The sequence below is a fragment of the Procambarus clarkii genome, chromosome 26 (genome assembly GCF_040958095.1).
Source record: "Procambarus clarkii isolate CNS0578487 chromosome 26, FALCON_Pclarkii_2.0, whole genome shotgun sequence".
Taxonomy (NCBI): Eukaryota; Metazoa; Arthropoda; class Malacostraca; order Decapoda; family Cambaridae; genus Procambarus; species Procambarus clarkii.
Genome location: NC_091175.1, coordinates 9,997,291 through 10,017,290, shown reverse-complemented (window position 1 = coordinate 10,017,290; position 20,000 = coordinate 9,997,291). Strand labels below are relative to the sequence as shown.

The 20,000-nt window shown below is 42.3% G+C and overlaps 1 protein-coding gene across 1 annotated transcript in view; it reads right to left on the bottom strand.

The window, feature by feature from the left end:
* Positions 1-20,000, bottom strand: part of LOC138369014 (glutamate receptor ionotropic, kainate 2-like) — a gene marked incomplete in the record, with an annotated part of 159,748 nt that overhangs the window by 62,100 nt on the left and 77,648 nt on the right. Inside the window, 2 exon segments of the mRNA XM_069331855.1 lie at positions 6,715-6,890; positions 7,978-8,229. Coding sequence (XP_069187956.1) covers positions 6,715-6,890; positions 7,978-8,229 — 428 coding nt within the window.

Genomic DNA, 20,000 nt, shown 5'->3' with positions numbered 1-20,000 from the left:
CGTAGTCAGAAAACGTTAACAATATGGTGCTTAAACTTTTGTTAATACGTCCTTTTCTTAGACTCACTGATCGATTAGGTCAAAAATAAGAACGCAAGGCGAGAGGATGAATTGGGCTGTCCTCCCGCTCTAACGAAGCCGTCACGGCTGGTCTCCTCGCTAAATAACGAGGCGGTTCGTTGCAACACCTGAAAATGTTGCAAGGAATTTTCCTCGTGGTCGTCATTAACGATCTGAGCCCTTAGCAGCGCCCCTCGTTGTGTGAGGTCACGATACTGAAGCTGGGGCGACAGCAATTTCAGATCCGAGGGACAGAGAAATAGGTAAATAGACAGAGAGACATAGAAATAAGGAAATAGACAGACAAACAAGGAAATAAGGAAATGGAAACATAAGATTTGAAGAAATTGCAGAAAGCCTGTATATTGGCCCATACGAGCTTCTATTTATATCCACTCACTCATTCATGTGAATTACGTTAGCAGATAATTTGTTCCATTAATGACCCAGCTCTGTTTGTAAATCAATATTTTATCCGGGTCCTTTTTTGTAAAGTTCTGCTATTTTTTTGTAAATCTACTGTTTTATGCTCTATTTTGTGTTGAAATAGTTATCCTCGTTTTTAATACCTGCCCTGGAACAAGGGTAGATATTAAAGTGGGACAAGATATCGATAATAGATATCAAGTGATCATTAAGTGATGTGAGAGTTAAATACGTTGATGCCATGAAAGTGGTTAAAGGCCAATTACACACACACGCACTCACACACACACACACACACACACACACACACACACACACACACACACACACACACACACACACACACACACACACACACACACACACACACACACACACACACAGTCCTCCCAGGATCCACGTGCAAATCCATACTGGGGGCTGAAAAATTCAACTGTCAATTAGGCATCTCTTGTAGCTTCCCTGTCGACTGGTGTGAGTGAACAGGGGACGAAGCAGAGGGCGAGAGAAGAGGGGAGAGAGAGAGAGAGAGAGAGAGAGAGAGAGAGAGAGAGAGAGAGAGAGAGAGAGAGAGAGAGAGAGAGAGAAGAGAGGAAGGACTCATGAAGACGTACAGGGTGTTGCGCTAGCTACTAGATTATTTTCGCGTCGACAGTGATGGCCTGTGTGGCAAGATTTTCTTTACGCACCACCCTGTTTTATATCCTATATTAACACATATTACTACCTCTTATAGATGCGCTATAGCTATAGCAGCTAACCAATTTATCCCACCTATTAACCTGTCACCTAAATGTTCCTTTATAACAAACGATTTAGAGTGCTTTACATCGCTGGTTTTCATTCGCTGGTTTTGATAAGCGAATATTTTGATGATTTCTATTGGGTGCTATGAATATAGCCTCTAATTCTAATTCTATTAGCAGTCGTATAGTGGTTGAAGTACCATTGGTTATAGTAAAAGAAGTAGCTAGAGATAATAGCGTGTGTTGTGTAACTCAGAGCTAGGATGCAAGAACAGGATAGAAGCTGAAATATGAGGACAGGATACAATCTAATATATATATATATATATATATATATATATATATATATATATATATATATATACATATATATATATATATATATATATATATATATATATATATATATATGTCGTACCTAGTAGCCAGAACTCACTTCTCAGCCTACTATGCAAGGCCGAATTTGCCTAATAAGCCAAGTTTTCATGAATTAATTGTTTTTCGACTACCTAACCTACCTAACCTAACCTAACCTAACTTTTTTGGCTACCTAACCTAACCTAACCTATAAAGATAGGTTAGGTTAGGTTAGGTAGGGTTGGTTAGGTTCGGGCATATATCTACGTTAATTTTTACTCCAATAAAAAAAAATTGAACTTATACATAAGGAAATGGGTAGATTTATCATTTCATAAGAAAAAAATTAGAGAAAATATATTAATTCGGGAAAACTTGGCTTATTAGGCAAATCGGGCCTTGCATAGTAGGCTGAGAAGTGCGTTCTGGCTACTAGGTACGACATATATATATATATATATATATGTCGTACCTAGTAGCCAGAACGCACTTGTCAGCCTACTATGCAAGGCCAAATTTGCCTAATAAGCCAAGTTTTCCTGAATTAATATATTTTCTCAAATTTTTTTCTTATGAAAAGATAAAGCTACCCATTTCATTATGTATGAGGTCAATTTTTTTTTATTGTAGTTAAAATTAACGTAGATATATGACCGAACGTAACCAACCCTACCTAACCTAACCTAACCTATCTTTATAGGTTAGGTTAGGTTAGGTAGCCAAAAAAGTTAGGTTAGGTTAGGTTAGGTAGGTTAGGTCGTCGAAAAACAATTAATTCATGAAAACTTGGCTTATTAGGCAAATCGGGCCTTGCATAGTAGGCTGAGAAGTGCGTTCTGGCTACTAGGTACGACATATATATATATATATATATATATATATATATATATAGCTTGCGGCTCGGGGGCTGCTGGAGGGATAATGATATGCTGAGGAGTTTTATATAACACTGTTAAGGTATTTCCTCCGTCATGAGGGTGTTAGAGTATGTTTTGGGTGACCTTGAGTGCGTTGGTGAGTGGGTAGGTAAGTGCGTGGATGCTGTGGCAATGTTCCCTGAAGCCCTCAAGGCGGGAGGAAGAACTAGCCTTCGACTCCCGCTGTGGGTTTTTGTTGGAGGAGGATGTGTGAGGGAGGGAGAGAGAGAGAGTGAGGAAGATGGGAAGGAAAGTGAGGAGGAGAAATGATAAGAGAGAGATAAGAATGAAGAAGAGGGGTTGATAAAGATAGAGAAAGAGGTAACGAGAGATTAGAAGATAGTAATGAAAGAGGAGGAAGACAAAAAAGGCAGGGGAGTGAGAGGAAGAAATAGAAAAGAATAAAGAGACCGAGAAAGGTGGATGGAAGAAGATAAGATAAAATTGTAAATGTCAGGGAAGTGAGTAAATTAGAAAATAGGGAAATGGTATTAATATGAATTAAGAAGATGAAGAAACGAAGACGTTATTGGTCCGTCTTCGACCATTATCAAGACGTTCGTCAGTATTAAGACGTATTATCAAGACATACGCCCTGATAATGGTCCAGAACGGACCGAAATGGTCCAGGAAGGTCCGAAACGTCATTGTCTTCTCTTCTTCTAGTGTGTGGTATTTTCAACCACGTTATTGTGACTCATCGTCTGCATGTCTTCATATGGTTAGAATAGGCCTACGTATTGCTAGAATACGCTTGCAAGTTGTTAGAATAGGGCCTACTTATTGCTGCAATACGCATATTGATTTGTTAGATTAGGCAACATAATTACTAGAAGTGTCGTAGAGATCAAGATAGGCCTGCAAATTGCAAGAATTAGCCTACAGATTAATAGAACAAGCCCATGAATGTTTAAAGAAGATCTCAAGATAGTATAGGCCTACATATTGCTAGAATATGCTGTCAGACTTATATTAGCACATGGAGTTATAAAATAAGTATACTGAGTATTAAAACAGATGTAATGGATCAGAATACCCCTGCAGAGTAATTGAATAGGCCTAAAGAGTTGTAGATTAACTCTACAGAGTACTAAAATATCTCTTAAGCTATCTTAAGCTCTTAAAGCTAAAATAACTATCTTTAAGAGCTATCTTTAGCTCTTAAGCTAAAATAGCTTGTAAAATGGCCATGCAGAGTACTAAAACCGGCCTGCAGACTGTTAGAATAGGCCAACAGTTAGAAAAGGCAAAAAGACAGATAGACAGAGAGAGACAGATAGACAGACAGTTATAATGACACAGCGACACAAACCTCTTCCCTTTGCAACCATCCCCAACATACAGCCGTCCACCCCGCAGCTTTACCAGTGGAACTGGAAGCCATAACGAACGACCCTTTCTACACAGAAGAAAGATGATAGTGTGATACGAGGAGGGGCAACCAACTCATTACCAAAACAAAACAGACATCAAACAGGAAAGACTCTACAACACCCTCGATAAGAAAAGGCGTAAAAACACCCTTCTTTTATCACCATTATTTACAAACTAAGGTATGACGCCATTTACGGTGCTTCACTAGACTATATTAAAGGGTTACAGAGCTTGTGAATTGGGCAATTAACCCCCCACCTTCCCCCTTAACCAATTACTCAACGACAGAAGATCCTGGGAAACCTATTGACATACTAACATTCGTGTATTCGTTACACTGGGGACTCAAAAAATTGGTCCCAAGTACGGCAATTTATGGTAACTCAAGAGACTAGTTCACGCTGGGGGCCTCGTAGCCTGGTGGATAGCTCGCAGGACTCGTAATTCTGTAGCGCGGGTTCGATTCCCGCACGAGGCAGAAACAAATGGGCAAAGTTTCTTTCACCCTGAATGCCCCTGTTACCTAGCAGTAAATAGGTACCTGGGAGTTAGTCAGCTGTCACGGGCTGCTTCCTGGGGGTGGAGGCCTGGTCGAGGACCGGGCCGCGGGGACACTAAAGCCCCGAAATCATCTCAAGATAACCTCAAGATAACGCTCTTATACAGGTTCACAGTACAGCGAGAAACCTTTACATACGGTTGTACCGGTACACAGTACCTTAACATTACAGAAGACATTCATGACTATAAACAGTCTCCGTGGTGTAGTGGTAAGACACTCGCCTGGCGTTCCGCGAGCGCTATGTCATGGGTTCGTATCCTGGCCGGGGAGGATTTACTGGGCGCAATTCCTTAACTGTAGCCTCTGTTTAACGCAACAGTAAAATGTGTACTTGGATGAAAAAACGATTCTTCGCGGCAGGGGATCGTATTCCAGGGACCTGCCCGAAACGCTACGCGTACTAGTGGCTGTACAAGAATGTAACAACTCTTGTATATATCTCAAAAAAAAAAAAAAAAAAAAAAAAAAAACAGAAGTTATTTGTTCACCTTCCATCTCATCCATTCACGAAATTACTCACAAAACCCCTCATTAAACAACTCACAAAACCCCCTCACGAAGTACTCAGAAACCCACTTACAAAACAACTCAAGTACCCACTCACAAACTCACACAAAACTACTACCCACAAAACTGATCACAAAATCACTCACAAAACCCATCATGAAACAGCTCACAAAACTACATACGAGACTTCACACAATCCCACACACACAATCCCACACACACAATCCTACTCACCAAACCAGTTGAGGAAGGAGAGGAGGTCCTTTTCCCTACCAATCCTCACCCCCTCCTCATCGAAAACGAATGAAAAGGAAGAGAAGGAAATAAGAGAAAGTAGTATAGAAAGTAGACCAAACAAAATGCACAAGAAACCATGAAAGAAAGAGTAATGAAATTGGTAATAAAGACACAGTAGAAGAATAATGAAAAAAAGTAATTGCAGGAAGAAAAACGTTTAAGACCATTAAGAAAAAGAGAGGAGGAAATAGATAAATGAAATTCCTACTGTGAATAAAGGAATGAAGTAAAGAAAGATAATGAATGAACCAAAAAGCTAACCTTAATTGCCAAACTTGTCAACTTTTGTTTAATTAGCTTTGTAAAACTTCATTACAATTATACTTTTTTGTGTGTGCATTTACAGGAAAAGTTTTCAAATATATAAATTAAAATGAGAAATGTTTCATTAAGTGAAAAGTATTAATAAAGGATTTTAGGACATATATTCGAACAAAAGACACCTTCTGATACATATTATCTCTCTCTCTCTCTCTCTCTCTCTCTCTCTCTCTCTCTCTCTCTCTCTCTCTCTCTCTCTCTCTCTCTCTCTCTCTCTCTCTCTCTCTCTCTCTCTCTCTCTCTCTCTCTCTCTCTCTCTCTCTCTCTCTCTCTCACAACAATCTTTATAACAACAATCACCCACAATAACAAGTAAATACCAACAACAGTCAGAATTGTGAATGAAATTAATTTACGAAATGTCAGCTCCTTTGCATGAAATTATACACCTAAATTACGAAGCAATTATTCCTCAATTATTCAGGAATAATAATGTCACGCGCGCTACGTTCCAGTGACTAGTGAATAACACATAATTATGTCGCCAGAAATATTAACGTTGGCAGGCCTCGCTGCGCTCAATTAAAAGGGAATATAATTTTTGTACAGGCCAGTGTCTCTCTCTCGCTTTCTGGTAATATCTACTGAATATCTGTTTTAGGTGTTTTAAGTGGAGTGTCGCTAAAATTACCAACCAGGTGTTTGGAATAATCATTATGGGGATTCTGTTGTTGTTTTTTGGGGGTTTACGAGTGATGATTGTGTGTGTGTGTGTGTGTGTGTGTGTGTGTGTGTACTCACCTAGTTGTACTCACCTAGTTGTGCTTGCGGGGGTTGAGCTCTGGCTCTTTGGTCCCGCCTCTCAACCGTCAATCAACAGGTGTATAGGTTCCTGAGCCTATTGGGCTCTATCATATCTACACTTGAAACTGTCTGTGTATGGAGTCAGCCTCCACCACATCACTTCCTAATGCGTTCCATTTGTCAACCACTCTGACACTAAAAAAGTTCTTTCTAATATCTCTGTGGCTCATTTGGGCACTCAGTTTCCACCTGTGTCCCCTAGTGCGTGTGCCCCTTGTGTTAAACAGTCTGTCAATGTGTGTGTGTGTGTGTGTGTGTGTGTGCGTGTGTGTGTGTGTGTGTGTGTGTGTGTGTGTGTGTGTGTGTGTGTGTGTGTGTGTGTGTGTGTTATAACACTACTTACCCCACGAAGAAAATAATTCATGTTTTCCGGCTTTGTGTCCACGATGATGTTAAAAATTTCTTTCTGTTTAATCTCCTTCAGGAGCTCCCTGTAGTTCAGGGGCGTCCCCTGCCGGATGAGGAACTCCATGTGCTCCTTGGGCGGCGACTTGACCAGCTCCTGAAGTTTAATGAGTCCTGCAGGAGACGGAACAAAGACTATGGGTGAATAAGGGGTAATGGGGGGATGGTTTTGAGATGAGGAACGGAGGTGACTGATAAAATCCTATTTTGCTTGATCAGCTGCCGAAGTTCCATTAGTTTAAGACGGGAAGAGACACACAAAGAGACAGAAAGTTAAACAGTCGGCAATTAAGCAGATAATCAGACAGGTTGTCGGACAGACAGGTAGTCAAACAAACAGATAGTTAAAAAGAAAAAAATATTTAGTTAGGCATTAATACAGATGAACATTGTGAAGTATGAGAGAGAGAGAGAGAGATAGAGAGAGAGAGAGAGAGAGAGAGAGAGAGAGAGAGAGAGAGAGAGAGAGAGAGAGAGAGAGAGAGAGAGAGAGAGAGAGAGAGAGAGAGAGAGAGAGAGAGAGATAATAATCCGTAAAAACAAAAATAAGTGATTAAAACCCCAATCGCCAATAAATAGTTATATATAATATATATAACAGTAATATATAATAAATTATATAAAAAAAATTAAAACGAAAAAAAGGACTGTCCGTGACAATCCTAAACGCCATAACAGCGGTGTATTAACTATTAACAGAGTCTCTATACAAATACAATTGAATACAACATCATACAAATCATGGTTATTCAAATATCCAAGTAATAAAAACATGAAGGCTTATCCATAGTGATTAACTGTTAACTAATCATCTCTATAAAAAAAAACTAGTCTACCTAGAACGTTATTTCACTCATACGACATTCTTACGATACCGTGAACGTGAAAATAGTAAGACAATGACTTTTGGGTTCCGAAGTGTGGCGAGGAATCCACAAGGCGGTTCTGCCAGGGGCGAGGAAATTAGATAAACAAAATATACGATCCTAAACAATCGATATGTATGCAGTCTCCTTTCCGGTTTCCAGAATTTGTATTCCTCGCCGTAAACTGTAAACCGCATTCATATGGTGCTTATTAACAAGAGAACGTGAAGCTGTTGCCCGTTCTCTCCTTCTCCCTGTCTCTCCTCTTTCTCTCCCTCTCCCTGTCTTTCTCTCTCTCTTTCTCTCCCTTTCTCTCCCTCGAACCACTGACTCACCCAGGTCCTCCTCGTAGATGATAGCCACTTGAGTCCAGTTCAGGAAGGTCATGACATCCTGGAAGGCCTTGTTGAGCACTTCGTGGCTCGGGTGCAGGTTGATTGAGAATTCCTTGTACTCGGGTTCCAGGTCCAGGCGCGCCTCCAGATGAGGAATATCTAGAGCGTCGCAGATGGACTGGATGTGAGAACCCAAGAGAGGGTCAGAGGGCCCAAACACCGCTTGTACTCCGAAGTAGATTTGCTCGCAGGCTGTCATGGAGAGAGTGGACAAAAATCTATTAGTTTTAGGAATTACTTTTAGGAATTTATTTTCATGGAGAGAGAGAGAGAGAGAGAGAGAGAGAGAGAGAGAGAGAGAGAGAGAGAGAGAGAGAGAGAGAGAGAGAGAGAGAGAGAGAGAGAGAGAGAGAGAGAGAGAGAGAGACAGAGAGAGAGAGAGAGAGAGAGAGAGAGAGAGAGAGAGAGAGAGAGAGAGAGGGAGAGAGAGAGAGAGAGAGAGAGAGAGAGAGAGAGAGAGAGAGAGAGAGAGAGAGAGAGAGAGAGAGAGAGAGAGAGAGAGAGAGAGAACACAAATCTGTTAGTTTTAGGAAGTTACTTTTAGGAATTTATTGAACAAATTGCAAATATGTATTAATATCAACAACGATGCAAGTGCCACATATTATCTTTGAGGACAGGGGGGGAATAGTGCCATGAGGTTCACTGTCCTTACGTCACTCAGGCACTTACAGTGTGGCACTATATTGTGGTACATTTGATGTTGAAAACACAAGGATTATAGTCACTAGATATCCTGATGTAGCCCTAGGAGTAGTGTAAGGATATCCTGATGTACCACTGGGTTTTGAGTAAGGATAGCCTGACGTAACCTATGGGATAATTGTTAGTTTGATGCAATTATTGGGAATAGTGTTAGTAATTCCTGATGTAACCACTGGGATTAGTGTTAGGATATCCTGATATAACCACTGGGATTAGTGCTTGGATATCCTGATGTAACCACTGGATTTAATGGTAGGATATCCATATGTAACCACTTGGCTTTGACTATTAAATGCTTTAACTTTCTCCCTTAAGACCTCAAGACGTTCAGACTGCTCCCCTTTAAACACACACACACACACACACACACACACACACACACACACACACACACACACACACACAAAACAAATAACTTTGACCTTCACACGATCTTCAACGCATGTACCTTCACTATACACGCTGGCTACACGTGAGATGGTGACGTACTCTTACGCTCTGCCTTGCGTCCCCTTTCCGCCCTCTTTCACGCCAAAACACCTTCCCACGCCCACCCCTCACGCCCACCTCCCACGCCCACCTCCTACGCCCTTTTCAGCGTTCTCCTCGACGCCGATCATAGACGATCAGCTACTGGCGATCGTCCATGGACGACTCAATAGCCAGCTACACTACAGACTCGCCCCCACGCCATACATCCACTGCAGTAAACTTACAGGAAACATGCGTATATACCGCCTACAATTTTGTGAGTTTACAATCCTCTCAAATTGGGGGAAGAGGTTAGATACCTAATAAGCGTATACGCACCTCCGGTATGTTATCAAACCAACTACATCACATTGGTGACATGATAACCTGCGTTTTGCTTCTTTTACCCCCCATTCCTTTCTTTCCTACACCTTTCCCCTCTTCGTCTCTCTCCCCCTTCCTCCCTCCCTCCCTTCCCCTACCTTCCCTCCAGCTGAAAGCATCTCAATTTGCAATTTTAGATTGAATTTTTACGCCGTGACTGAAAGGTGCACTTACGCCACACTTACGACGCACTTACGACACGTTTTACGACCAATTCCTAATTGTTTACATCTCGTGTCAACTTGTTATTAAGCTGCACTGATCATAACTTTCTCTTACAAGGAAGAGGAGTGGGAGAGAGGAGATGATAAGAAGCGAAGGAGAGAAGTGAGAGGAGATGATAAGAAGCGAAGGAGAGAAGTGAGAGGAGAAATTGGAGGAAAATGTAGAATGGAGAAAATGTGACATTATTTGTAGTCGTGTAAATGTTATTCTGTGAATTTCTTGGTCAGTTAGTGAAGACTGGAAATGGTCAATTTAATGGTGGTAGGAACAGTCAGTTTGTCTCCTGGTGATTGATGAAGGAAGTGGCTGTCATCCGTCTCCTGGTGTGCCATGAAGGAAGTGGCTGTCATCCGTCTCCTGGTATGTTATGAAGGAAGTGGATGTCATCCGTCTCCTGGTGTGTTATGAAGGAAGTGGCTGTCATCCGTCTCCTGGTGTGTTATGAAGGAAGTGGCTGTCATCCGTCTCCTGGTGTGTCATGAAGGAAGTGGCTGTCATCCGTCTCCTGGTGTGTCATGAAGGAAGTGGCTGTCATCCGTCTCCTGGTGTGCCATGAAGGAAGTGGCTGTCATCCGTCTCCTGGTGTGTCATGAATGAAGTGGCTGTCATCCGTCTCCTGGTGTGTCATGAAGTAAGCGTTTCTCAGTCCGTTTCATCGTCTGGGGATGAGGCAGAAGGGACTCTCATCGACTCATCACCACACACCTTCACTCAACAGATTCCACGAAAGCATTTAGTCGCAATTTACCCAGTTGTTCGGTATTTTGGTAGTAAATATGGAGATATGAATACATTTCATGCTCTCTGATGCTTATGTTAAATAAAATACTCTCGAAAAAGTAAAGTTCCTCTTGCGTTCCTGCCGTATATGTGGGCGGAAAATGATGTATCTATGCATTACATCATACATTCCATACATCATACATTCGGAAATACATAAATGTATTACCAAAACTGCAGGGCAACGTATTAGATTGTCCTGTATCTAATGCTCAGTGCTCCAGTTAGATTTGAATGAAAAGCGAACAGCCAATGAGATCACATTGATGGACAAGTCCACTGTTAGTAGGGGGAATACACTACGTAGCCGTGGACCACGACGCCGTGTGGGTGAGACGTAACAGCACAGGCGACAGTCTGGCAACATGCACAGAAGGCGGAAGATGTATCGAGTAGCTGTCTGCAAGATGCTGAGTTTTTGAGAGGCACTGGATGGCTGTTAGCCGTTCCGTGAGAGGTGAGGCGTCGGTCCCAGAGCTTGTTATGGTCGTATACAGCCCCGAGGGAGCTGTCCTCCATACTTCAGGGAGGGTCAGCTATCCGGAGTAGGGAACTTGCTGGATAGAGCCTTGGACGTCGCTACCAGCGAACCGCAGTTCTTGTAAGCAGAGTCGTGATCTCAAAAATAAATCCACATACACACACATCGTATCAGCAGAGCAGAGAGAGAGTCCATCTGCTTCCACAACCCACACTATAATATATATATTTTTTATAAAGTTTTCCTTCGCCTCTCCATCTCCTTTTACTACCATTTCAAAATATATAGAATAAAACTGATGCCCGCCATTCGAGAACTCGTGTAGTTTAGAGGGGGCTTCAGCTTCTTCATAAAGTCACATGGGACTGGAGAGGGAGTAATAAATCTTCGTGTATTGTGGCAGAATCTTTGATATTTCTTAAAGAATTGCAGTGACCCAAATATAACGGTGCAATAACAAAGTAGGGGAAGGTTTTTGTTTGAATTTATAACTATGTCGCGCAAGTCTACGGTAACATCATTCCGTGTTTCATTTAGTTGTGTCGCCGATAATTTCACTGAAGGAGGAGTTCTAAGGAGTGAACTGTTGTTCTTGTAGTTCACTCCTCTTGTAGTTTTTGTAATTCTTTGGAACCCTTTGTGTTCTCGTTGTTCTCTACGTCTTACTTTATAGATTTTATTGTACTTTCTTTGCATCTTGATAACATTGTCTTCTTCCTTTTCTTATGTGTCTTCTTGTTTGTTTTCCGTCTTCATCTTGTAAGTTCTTCATCTTCATGTGCGTTTTTCTCTTTATATTCCTCTTTTTCTTCTTTATCTTCCTTTCCTTCTGTTGCTGTTTCTTCTTCTTCATGATATTCTGTTTTATTATAAATTGTCCTCCTTCCTTACATTCATAAATGGAACAAAAATTTTTTTTATCTCTGAAAAATGAACAATTGTGAATATTTTCGTGCGAAAGGCTTAACTCAAAGTTGTCATGCAAACAGCATGTCGTCCCTCGCGCGAGTAAACACTGTTTACCTCTCTCTATATATGATGGAATGTAGAGAATTTTCTTCTCTCGTGAGATTCGACGCAAACAAAACGTGGTTTTCTGAGGTACGAAGCAGACAATGCTAGATTCTCAAAGGTACGGCGGAGAAAAATTTTTATTCTCTGATTTACGACGCAAGCAATACGTGATTCTCTGATTTACGACGCAAGCAATACGTGGTTCTCTGATTTACGACGCAAGCAATATGTGATTCTCTGATTTACGACGCAAGCAATACGTGATTCTCTGATTTACGACGCAAGCAATACGTGATTCTCTGATTTACGACGCAAGCAATACGTGATTCTCTGATTTACGACGCAAGCAATACGTGATTCTCTGATTTACGACGCAAGCAATACGTGATTCTCTGATTTACGACGCAAACAATACGTGATTCTCTGATTTACGACGCAAGCAATACGTGATTCTCTGATTTACGACGCAGGCAATACGTGACTCTCTGATTTACGACGCAAGCAATACATGACTCTCTGATTTACGACGCAAGCAATACGTGACTCTCTGATTTACGACGCAAGCAATACGTGATTCTCCGATGCATGACGCAAGCAATGTGCTTGATTCTCTGAGCCTCGCAATAAACAATACGGGATTATTTGATCCACGAGCCAAATAATACGTGTTTATATTAGCTACGAGTCAACCAACATTTTAATTTATTTATTTTTATTTATTTTAATACCAAGAACCATCTTACTATATTGCAATTTTTTCTCCAGAATTATTCTTCCTGTTGTATTGTAATTGTATGTACGTGTATGTATGGATGTATGTATGTACGTGTACGTACGTATGGATGTATGTATGTACGTGTACGTACGTATGTATGGATGCATGCACTCATGCATGTACGCATGAATACTTGTTTGCGTACATATGTGCACGTATGATTTAAAAATACATGCACTTATGTATGAATGTAAAATGTATGTATGTCTGAATGAATGTATCTATGCACGTAGGTATAAAAGTATGTATATTGCAAACAATGTATTTATTAATAAATTCCTTGACAAACTCTTTTTATCAGCGATTTTCATGGTACACATTTGATGCCTAATAGCATAAACACAATGCCGGCCAGGAGCCATGGCAAACAAGGTGCTAAGCCAGTATGACTATATAGCACATCGAAGGGATATGAGATAGACTAAGAGTTGGGATATGAGGCCAAAAATGGAACGGCTGATGCTCAACCACTTAGACCATGAACTGGTGGGACTACCGACCGGTTTAAGACGGGATATATATATATACATCCATACATATATATATATATATATATATATATATATATATATATATATATATATATATATATATATATATATATATATATATATGTCGCAACAAGCTGGTTCCGCATTAACGACTTGTTCAGCACATGCATACAGATAGACATCAGGACCCAACTACAGAGCCACACACACACACACACACACACACACACACACACACAGACTAGGAACGCCAGCCTTTGGTTACGGCCAATTTCCCCAACCTCTCCAAAATTCCCCGTAAGTCAGCACCAGGAGATGGATGTGCCAATCAGAACGCTTGCTTGCATTACCTGAGTTACGATTGGTGGAATGGAAGGAGGCTGGGAGAAGGGAGTCGCATGCCACGTCAACCAAATGCCTGGAAATTTGTATTTAAATTCCATCATAGGGACGAAATTTCTCATCGTCTCTAATTGGAAATGTGTGTTAATGTGTATATGTGAGTACACACACACACACACACACACACACACACACACACACACACACACACACACACACACACACACACACACACACACATACACACACACACACACACACACACACACACACATACACACACACACACACACACACACACACACACACACACACACACACACACACACACACACACACACACACACACACACACACACACACACATACACACACACACACACACACACACACACACACAGATCAGAATATAATAGGAGTGATAGCAAATATTAGAGGTCGGTGGTGAAGGTCCTCTACAACCATCCAGAAAATAATAGGGAATCTAAATGGGAGCAGGTCATTCATTTAGACTAGTCGGTAGAGCGACAGCTTCGTTTCTTGCAGGTCGGCGTTCGATTCCCGATAGTCCAATTGGCTGGTTCTGAAAATTATATAGCAGCGAAAGCTAAAGATCAACCCAAAGATCATTCCCACCAACTATTCTAAGATCAGTACCCATCTACTTCGCTCAACCCTAATACTATTATCTACTATTACTACCCTCAACCCTAATACCACCTCATCCTACCCTGCCCTTATTCCCTCACTCTGCCTGTAAACAGCTGTAAACAGCTGGTGTAAACAGCTTTCCCTCTCCTGTATTTGCCCTTTCTCTCCCATGCGTGGCCTCTTTTTCCCCCTCTTTACCTCCACTATTTCCTCAATCAACACCCTCTTTTTTTACCTTCTCTTGCGTCTCACTTTATCTCATGGCTCCCATTCTCACCCAACGTGCCAGACCTTCCTTCTCTCGTCTCTTCCTCATCGCCAAATTATTCTTAGTTTCTCCTTATCTGCTTCTCTTTATTTTTCTTATTTCTTTCTTCGACGCTCTTGTCAGAGGGTGAAGACGGATGAGGGGAACTGTAGCCAAGGTTACGGTGACAGTCGAGGTTACAGTTACAGGGGGATTTATGGTTACAGGCAAGATTGTGGTTATAAGAGAGGTTACAGGGATGATCCCCTCGCGGTTGTAATTTCAGGTTCTCGAGCTCATTACAGTGTCGTCTTCAGGGGGCACCTTTGACCTCACCTTTAGAGGCAAGACAAGAAAGCGGGTTTATGAGGCGAGTGGAAAGGTGCTACACTCTTCCCTTTGACACCTATGATTGTCCTCACTTCTCTTCTATCACTTTTATTTTCGTGTATTTCCTTCCTTCTCGCAATTTATCTTCCCTCTTTTTGCACCTATACTCCTCTCTGGCCCCTCTTTCGTACCATTCCCTCTTTTCCATCAACCACTCTTCCATCAGTCGTCTGACTTCCTTCTTCACAGACGTTGCAACAGAGAAGCGAGAAATTAATGTACAAGAGTAAGAATGAGAGCCGAGAAAGGAAGAATGGACATTATGAGGAGAAAAATAAAGCCAAATCCATATCCTGGTCTCATTCAACTGCTATATAGACGCAATATCTTGGGCTGGACGGTAGAGCGACGGTCTCACTTCATGCAGGTCGGCGTTCGGTCCCCGAGCGTCCAAGTGGTTGGACACCATTCTTTTACCCCCCCGTCCCATCCTAAATTCTTATCCTAATTCATTTCAAGTGCTACCCTGGAAACACAAACCGAAACTGTCTCTATTTTCCGCTTGTTACAACTTGTAATAAAGTTGTTACATCTTGGCTTAACGTATTTATGACGTATTAGAACGTTGTTACAACTTGCTATATTGGTTGTTATAACTGGTTAGGAGGTGTTAAAACTTGTACGAACGTTGTACCAACGTCGTAGTTTCGGTGTGTGTTTGGCGGGTATATAGTCGTAATGGCTTTTCGCTTTATCCTGATAGTTATCTTCTTTTAATTACCTATTATATATTCCTCTCAGTAGCTTATACATGTGGTGAGTGTAAACATTCATAATTTGTCCTCATAACTCAACTCTCTTATCTCCGGTAACAGTTTCGAAGTAAATTTCCGAACCTTCTCTATTTTTTTTATTGTGCTCCACAAAGCTGGGACACCAGGCTGGTATAATATATTCTTAGACGGGCTTGACATGAGCTCTGTGTGTGTGTGTGTGAGTGTGTGTGTGTATGTGTGTGTGTGTGTGTGTGTGTGTGTGTGTGTGAGTGTGTGTGTGTATGTGTGTGTGTGTGTGTGTGTGTGTGTGTGTGTGTGTGTGTGTGTGTGTGTGTGTGTGTGTGTGTGTGTGTGTGTGTGTGTGTCTGTGTGTGTGTGTGTGTGTGTGTGTCTGTGTGTGTGTGTGTGTGTGTGTGTGTGTGTGTGTGTGTGTGTGTGTGTGTGTGTGTGTGTGTGTGTGTGTGTGTGTGTGTGTGTGTGTGTGTGTCTGTGTGTGTGTGTGTGTGTCTGTGTGTGTGTGTGTGTGTGTGTGTGTGTGTGTGTGTGTGTGAGCATTAAGAGGGAAGGTAAACAAAAAGCTTCTCACCAGCCACTCAGTAAATGGAAGTCAACATCTAGTCCTCATGATCAATATTTTCTCGTGGTTCATTTTATTCCTGGAGATTATGGTGTGGCGGTGAAGGTGATGGTGATAGTGGTGGTGATAGTGGTGGTGATAGTGGTGATGATGGTGGTGGTGATGGTCGAATTGATGCCAGAGTGGTGGTGAGGTGTTTATTGATATCGGTGCTGATGTCAATATATGAAATAGAAATTACAAATTACAATAAGAAAAAAAATACAAATTGCATATAAAAAACTCCACAAAAAACACTTCCACTGGTCTAAGGAACATAAATATTCTGGAGCTATCGTATTCGTGTGTTGGGCCCCACACACACAGGGAGCAGGAGAGGTGGGAGGAGCACGTATATTGGGGGATACTGCCATACGATATCTAGCAGTGAATGGGATGGTGGGGAGAGATGCAAAACTCTTACTTGTTTCGGTTTAACTGTTCTCTCTCTCTCTCTCTCTCTCTCTCTCTCTCTCTCTCTCTCCCTCTCTCTCTCTCTCTCTCTCTCTCCCTCTCTCTCTCTCTCTCTCTCTCTCTCTCTCCCTCTCTCTCTCTCTCTCTCTCTCTCTCTCTCTCTCTCTCTCTCCCTCTCTCTCTCTCTCTCTCCCTCTCTCTCTCTCTCTCTCTCTCTCTCTCTCTCTCTCTCTCTCTCTCTCTCTCTCTCTCTCTCTCTCTCTCTCTCTCTCTCTCTCTCTCTCTCTCTCTCTCTCTCTCTCTCTCTCTCTCTCTCTCTCTCTCTCTCTCTCTCTCCCTCTCTCTCTCTCCCTCTCTTGCTATCTTCTTACTAACACTAAATGTATTACAATGTACCCATTTTACAACACAACACGCAGGGTTCCGAGCAGAGGTGGTCGTTTAGTCGGTGTTGTTATTACAACTGGTCTTCACTGTGCTCGTGAAACACCGATACTATCATCATTGATCCAAGTGCTTTCGTTTATGATTCACAATGTCCCTAATTCGATTAATCACTGATATTGAATATTTTAAGTTGACGGGAATGGCCAATTTTTTTCCGTACATATCTTATATACAAGCCTCTTATGCTTAATGATTCTAATGTTAATAAAAAGTTTCATGTCAAATGAACAAATCCACAAGGGCCGTGACTAGGGTTCGAACCTGCGGTGAAGTTTCATGTTATCTTAAACAATAAGTGTCCAGCATTGCCCGTAGCAAGACTAGAGGTCACATCTTCAATACACGCGACCACCACAATTATGACATCTTTACTACTATAACCGACCCCATTCCTATAGCCCCCGTAAGGTCCCTCAGAATCCAGGGCTCCTCCATCCCTTGCTCCGAGGCTCCCCTTTACGTGTTCTAGGATCTACCCCCCTATGTATCTTACTAAATATCCATGTATTAATCAATGCCTTCCTCCCTATATGCCAGTGACCCCACACTCTCCCCGGCTACACAGGAGCCATACAGCTGCTGATGAAGACACATTGACAAGCAGCCGGTTGCTTGTCTCATCTTTTCTGGATGATTTAGACACCGGGAGGCGAGAGAGCCAAGGTTTGCCCGGGTGCATTAAGGACGCAGCTCCACGACACAAATTAAGACACATGCGACCTACACTAACTTGTGATTCATTGCAGTAGGAAGGACAATGAAACTGGGGCTTGTGGGTGCGTTTGGTTTTGAAGGAGAGGAGGTGGTAGAACGGAAATTGTGTGTGTGTGTGTATGTGTGTGTGTGTGTGTGTGTGTGTGTGTGTGTGTGTGTGTGTGTGTGTGTGTGTGTGTGTGTGTGTGTGTGTGTGTGTGTGTGTGTGTGTGTGTGTGTGGCTGTCAACTCTAATATTCATACTTCAGCATTTGTTTTGGGCAACGAGGGTCGTAAAGTTCGTTTTAGTATTGATGTGCGATGCAAGCAGATAATAGGTTAGGTGAGAGCAGGGAGGTTGTTGTAGTAGTGCGGCTGTGGGTGGGATGTCATACCGAAGGGGTGCAGAAGAAAAGATGGGGCCTTTTGGACAAAGACGAAAGAGAGAGATGATCCTGCGGGGACACAGAAGAGAGACGGGAAGTCACCTATTAGTATATAAATAAAGAATGGGGGGGAGAAGGTCCTCAAGGCACACAAGATGGAGGTAAGTGACATTGATGAGAGTTTTGGAAGAAGTGGTAATATGCCTCCGAAGCTGTAGAGAGGAATAGTGATGACTGGAGATTTGGAGTGAATGAAGAGCCTCTGGAGGATTTGGTTAGAAGAGGGCTGCCTAATGAGAGAGGCAGAAGCCTTGTAGGTATATCGATCTGTGTTGCTAAGAAGGGTTGGAAGGTGTTGGAGTAGTGGCATAAGGGGTGAGGGAAGTTATTGATAGAAGATGGCAAGCATGGATCAAGCAGTTGAGAGACGGGGGATGGATGTGACTGTGGGTTTGTATGTCTAATAAAGGTTTGAGGTGCAGTGGGATTATAGGTAGGTGGCTGGGTAAGGAAAGGGGCAATTTGGGCAGTATTGACTGGATGGGGAATCTGGGTCGAGAGGGATTGGAGGAAGGAGAAGTATCTCATTGTTTACTCTTTGAGGTTGGTGGTACCAGGAGTAGGTACGGGACGGGGGAAAGTTTTAGGGGAGAAGTCAGGACAAGAGGGGGACGTTGGAGGTGGTATGGGTGGAACATGTTGGGTACAGACAAGCGTCCAATAGTCTGGTTGATCAATCCAGCAACCAGGAGGCCTGGTCGACGACCGGGCCGCGGGGACGCTAAGCCCCGAAAGCACCTCAAAATCAACTCAAGATCAGAAGAGGGAGGCACAATATAGTATGGGTGGGAGGTGCTGTATGAAGGATACATAAGAGGATGGTGGGGAATTAGAGTTCCTGTGAAGTGCTTGGAAGATATGACAATGAATAGTACAAATTCGATTGGGTTCAGACGTGACCAGAAACCGGAACTGGGTGGTATGAAAGCTAACTAGAGACGACAACTGAACAGAGTGAAAGGTGATTAGAAACTGGTACTGGGTAGAGGAATACATTACCAATTCTTGTTTACTATGGGAAGAGGAAGGAGAGGTACCTTAGTGGAAACGTTTAATAGGGGTTGGTACTGGCCCGAGGTGGAGCCAGGATGAGATAATCGCCAAACATATTCCATACATGTAGCAAAGAAAGAGAAGGAGGAAACAACCGTGGACATCTTCAAGAGAAAACTAGATTGTTTTCTAAAAGAAGTACCGGACCAATCAGGCTGTGGTGAGGTATGTGAGCCTGCGGGGCGCTCCAAGCAACAGCCTAATGGACTAAACTCTAACAAGTCAAGCCTGGCCTCGAGCCGGGCTTGGGGAGTAGAAGAACTCCCTGAACCCTACCAAGCAAGTAAGGCTTATTCAGGCAAGTCTGGAAGGAATAACGATGGGTGGAATATTAGACTTCAGTTACGTGTTGTGAATGGAGTCAGAGTGGTGAGGAGGTGTGAGGTTTTGAAGTCGTGAGTTCTCCTCTATCGGAACTCACGACTCACGAACTCATCTTTCATATCAGACAATCTTGTCAGATTGTCTGATATAAAAGAAGATGATTTGTTAGACCAAATAAGCTTCTGCACATTAACCTTGTTCAAAGACTGGTGATTCTACAGCACTTTAATGCTTAAGAAACCAGAGGAGATTATGTTGACTCACTTCTCTTCATTCGGCAATAAATTAATACGAAGGT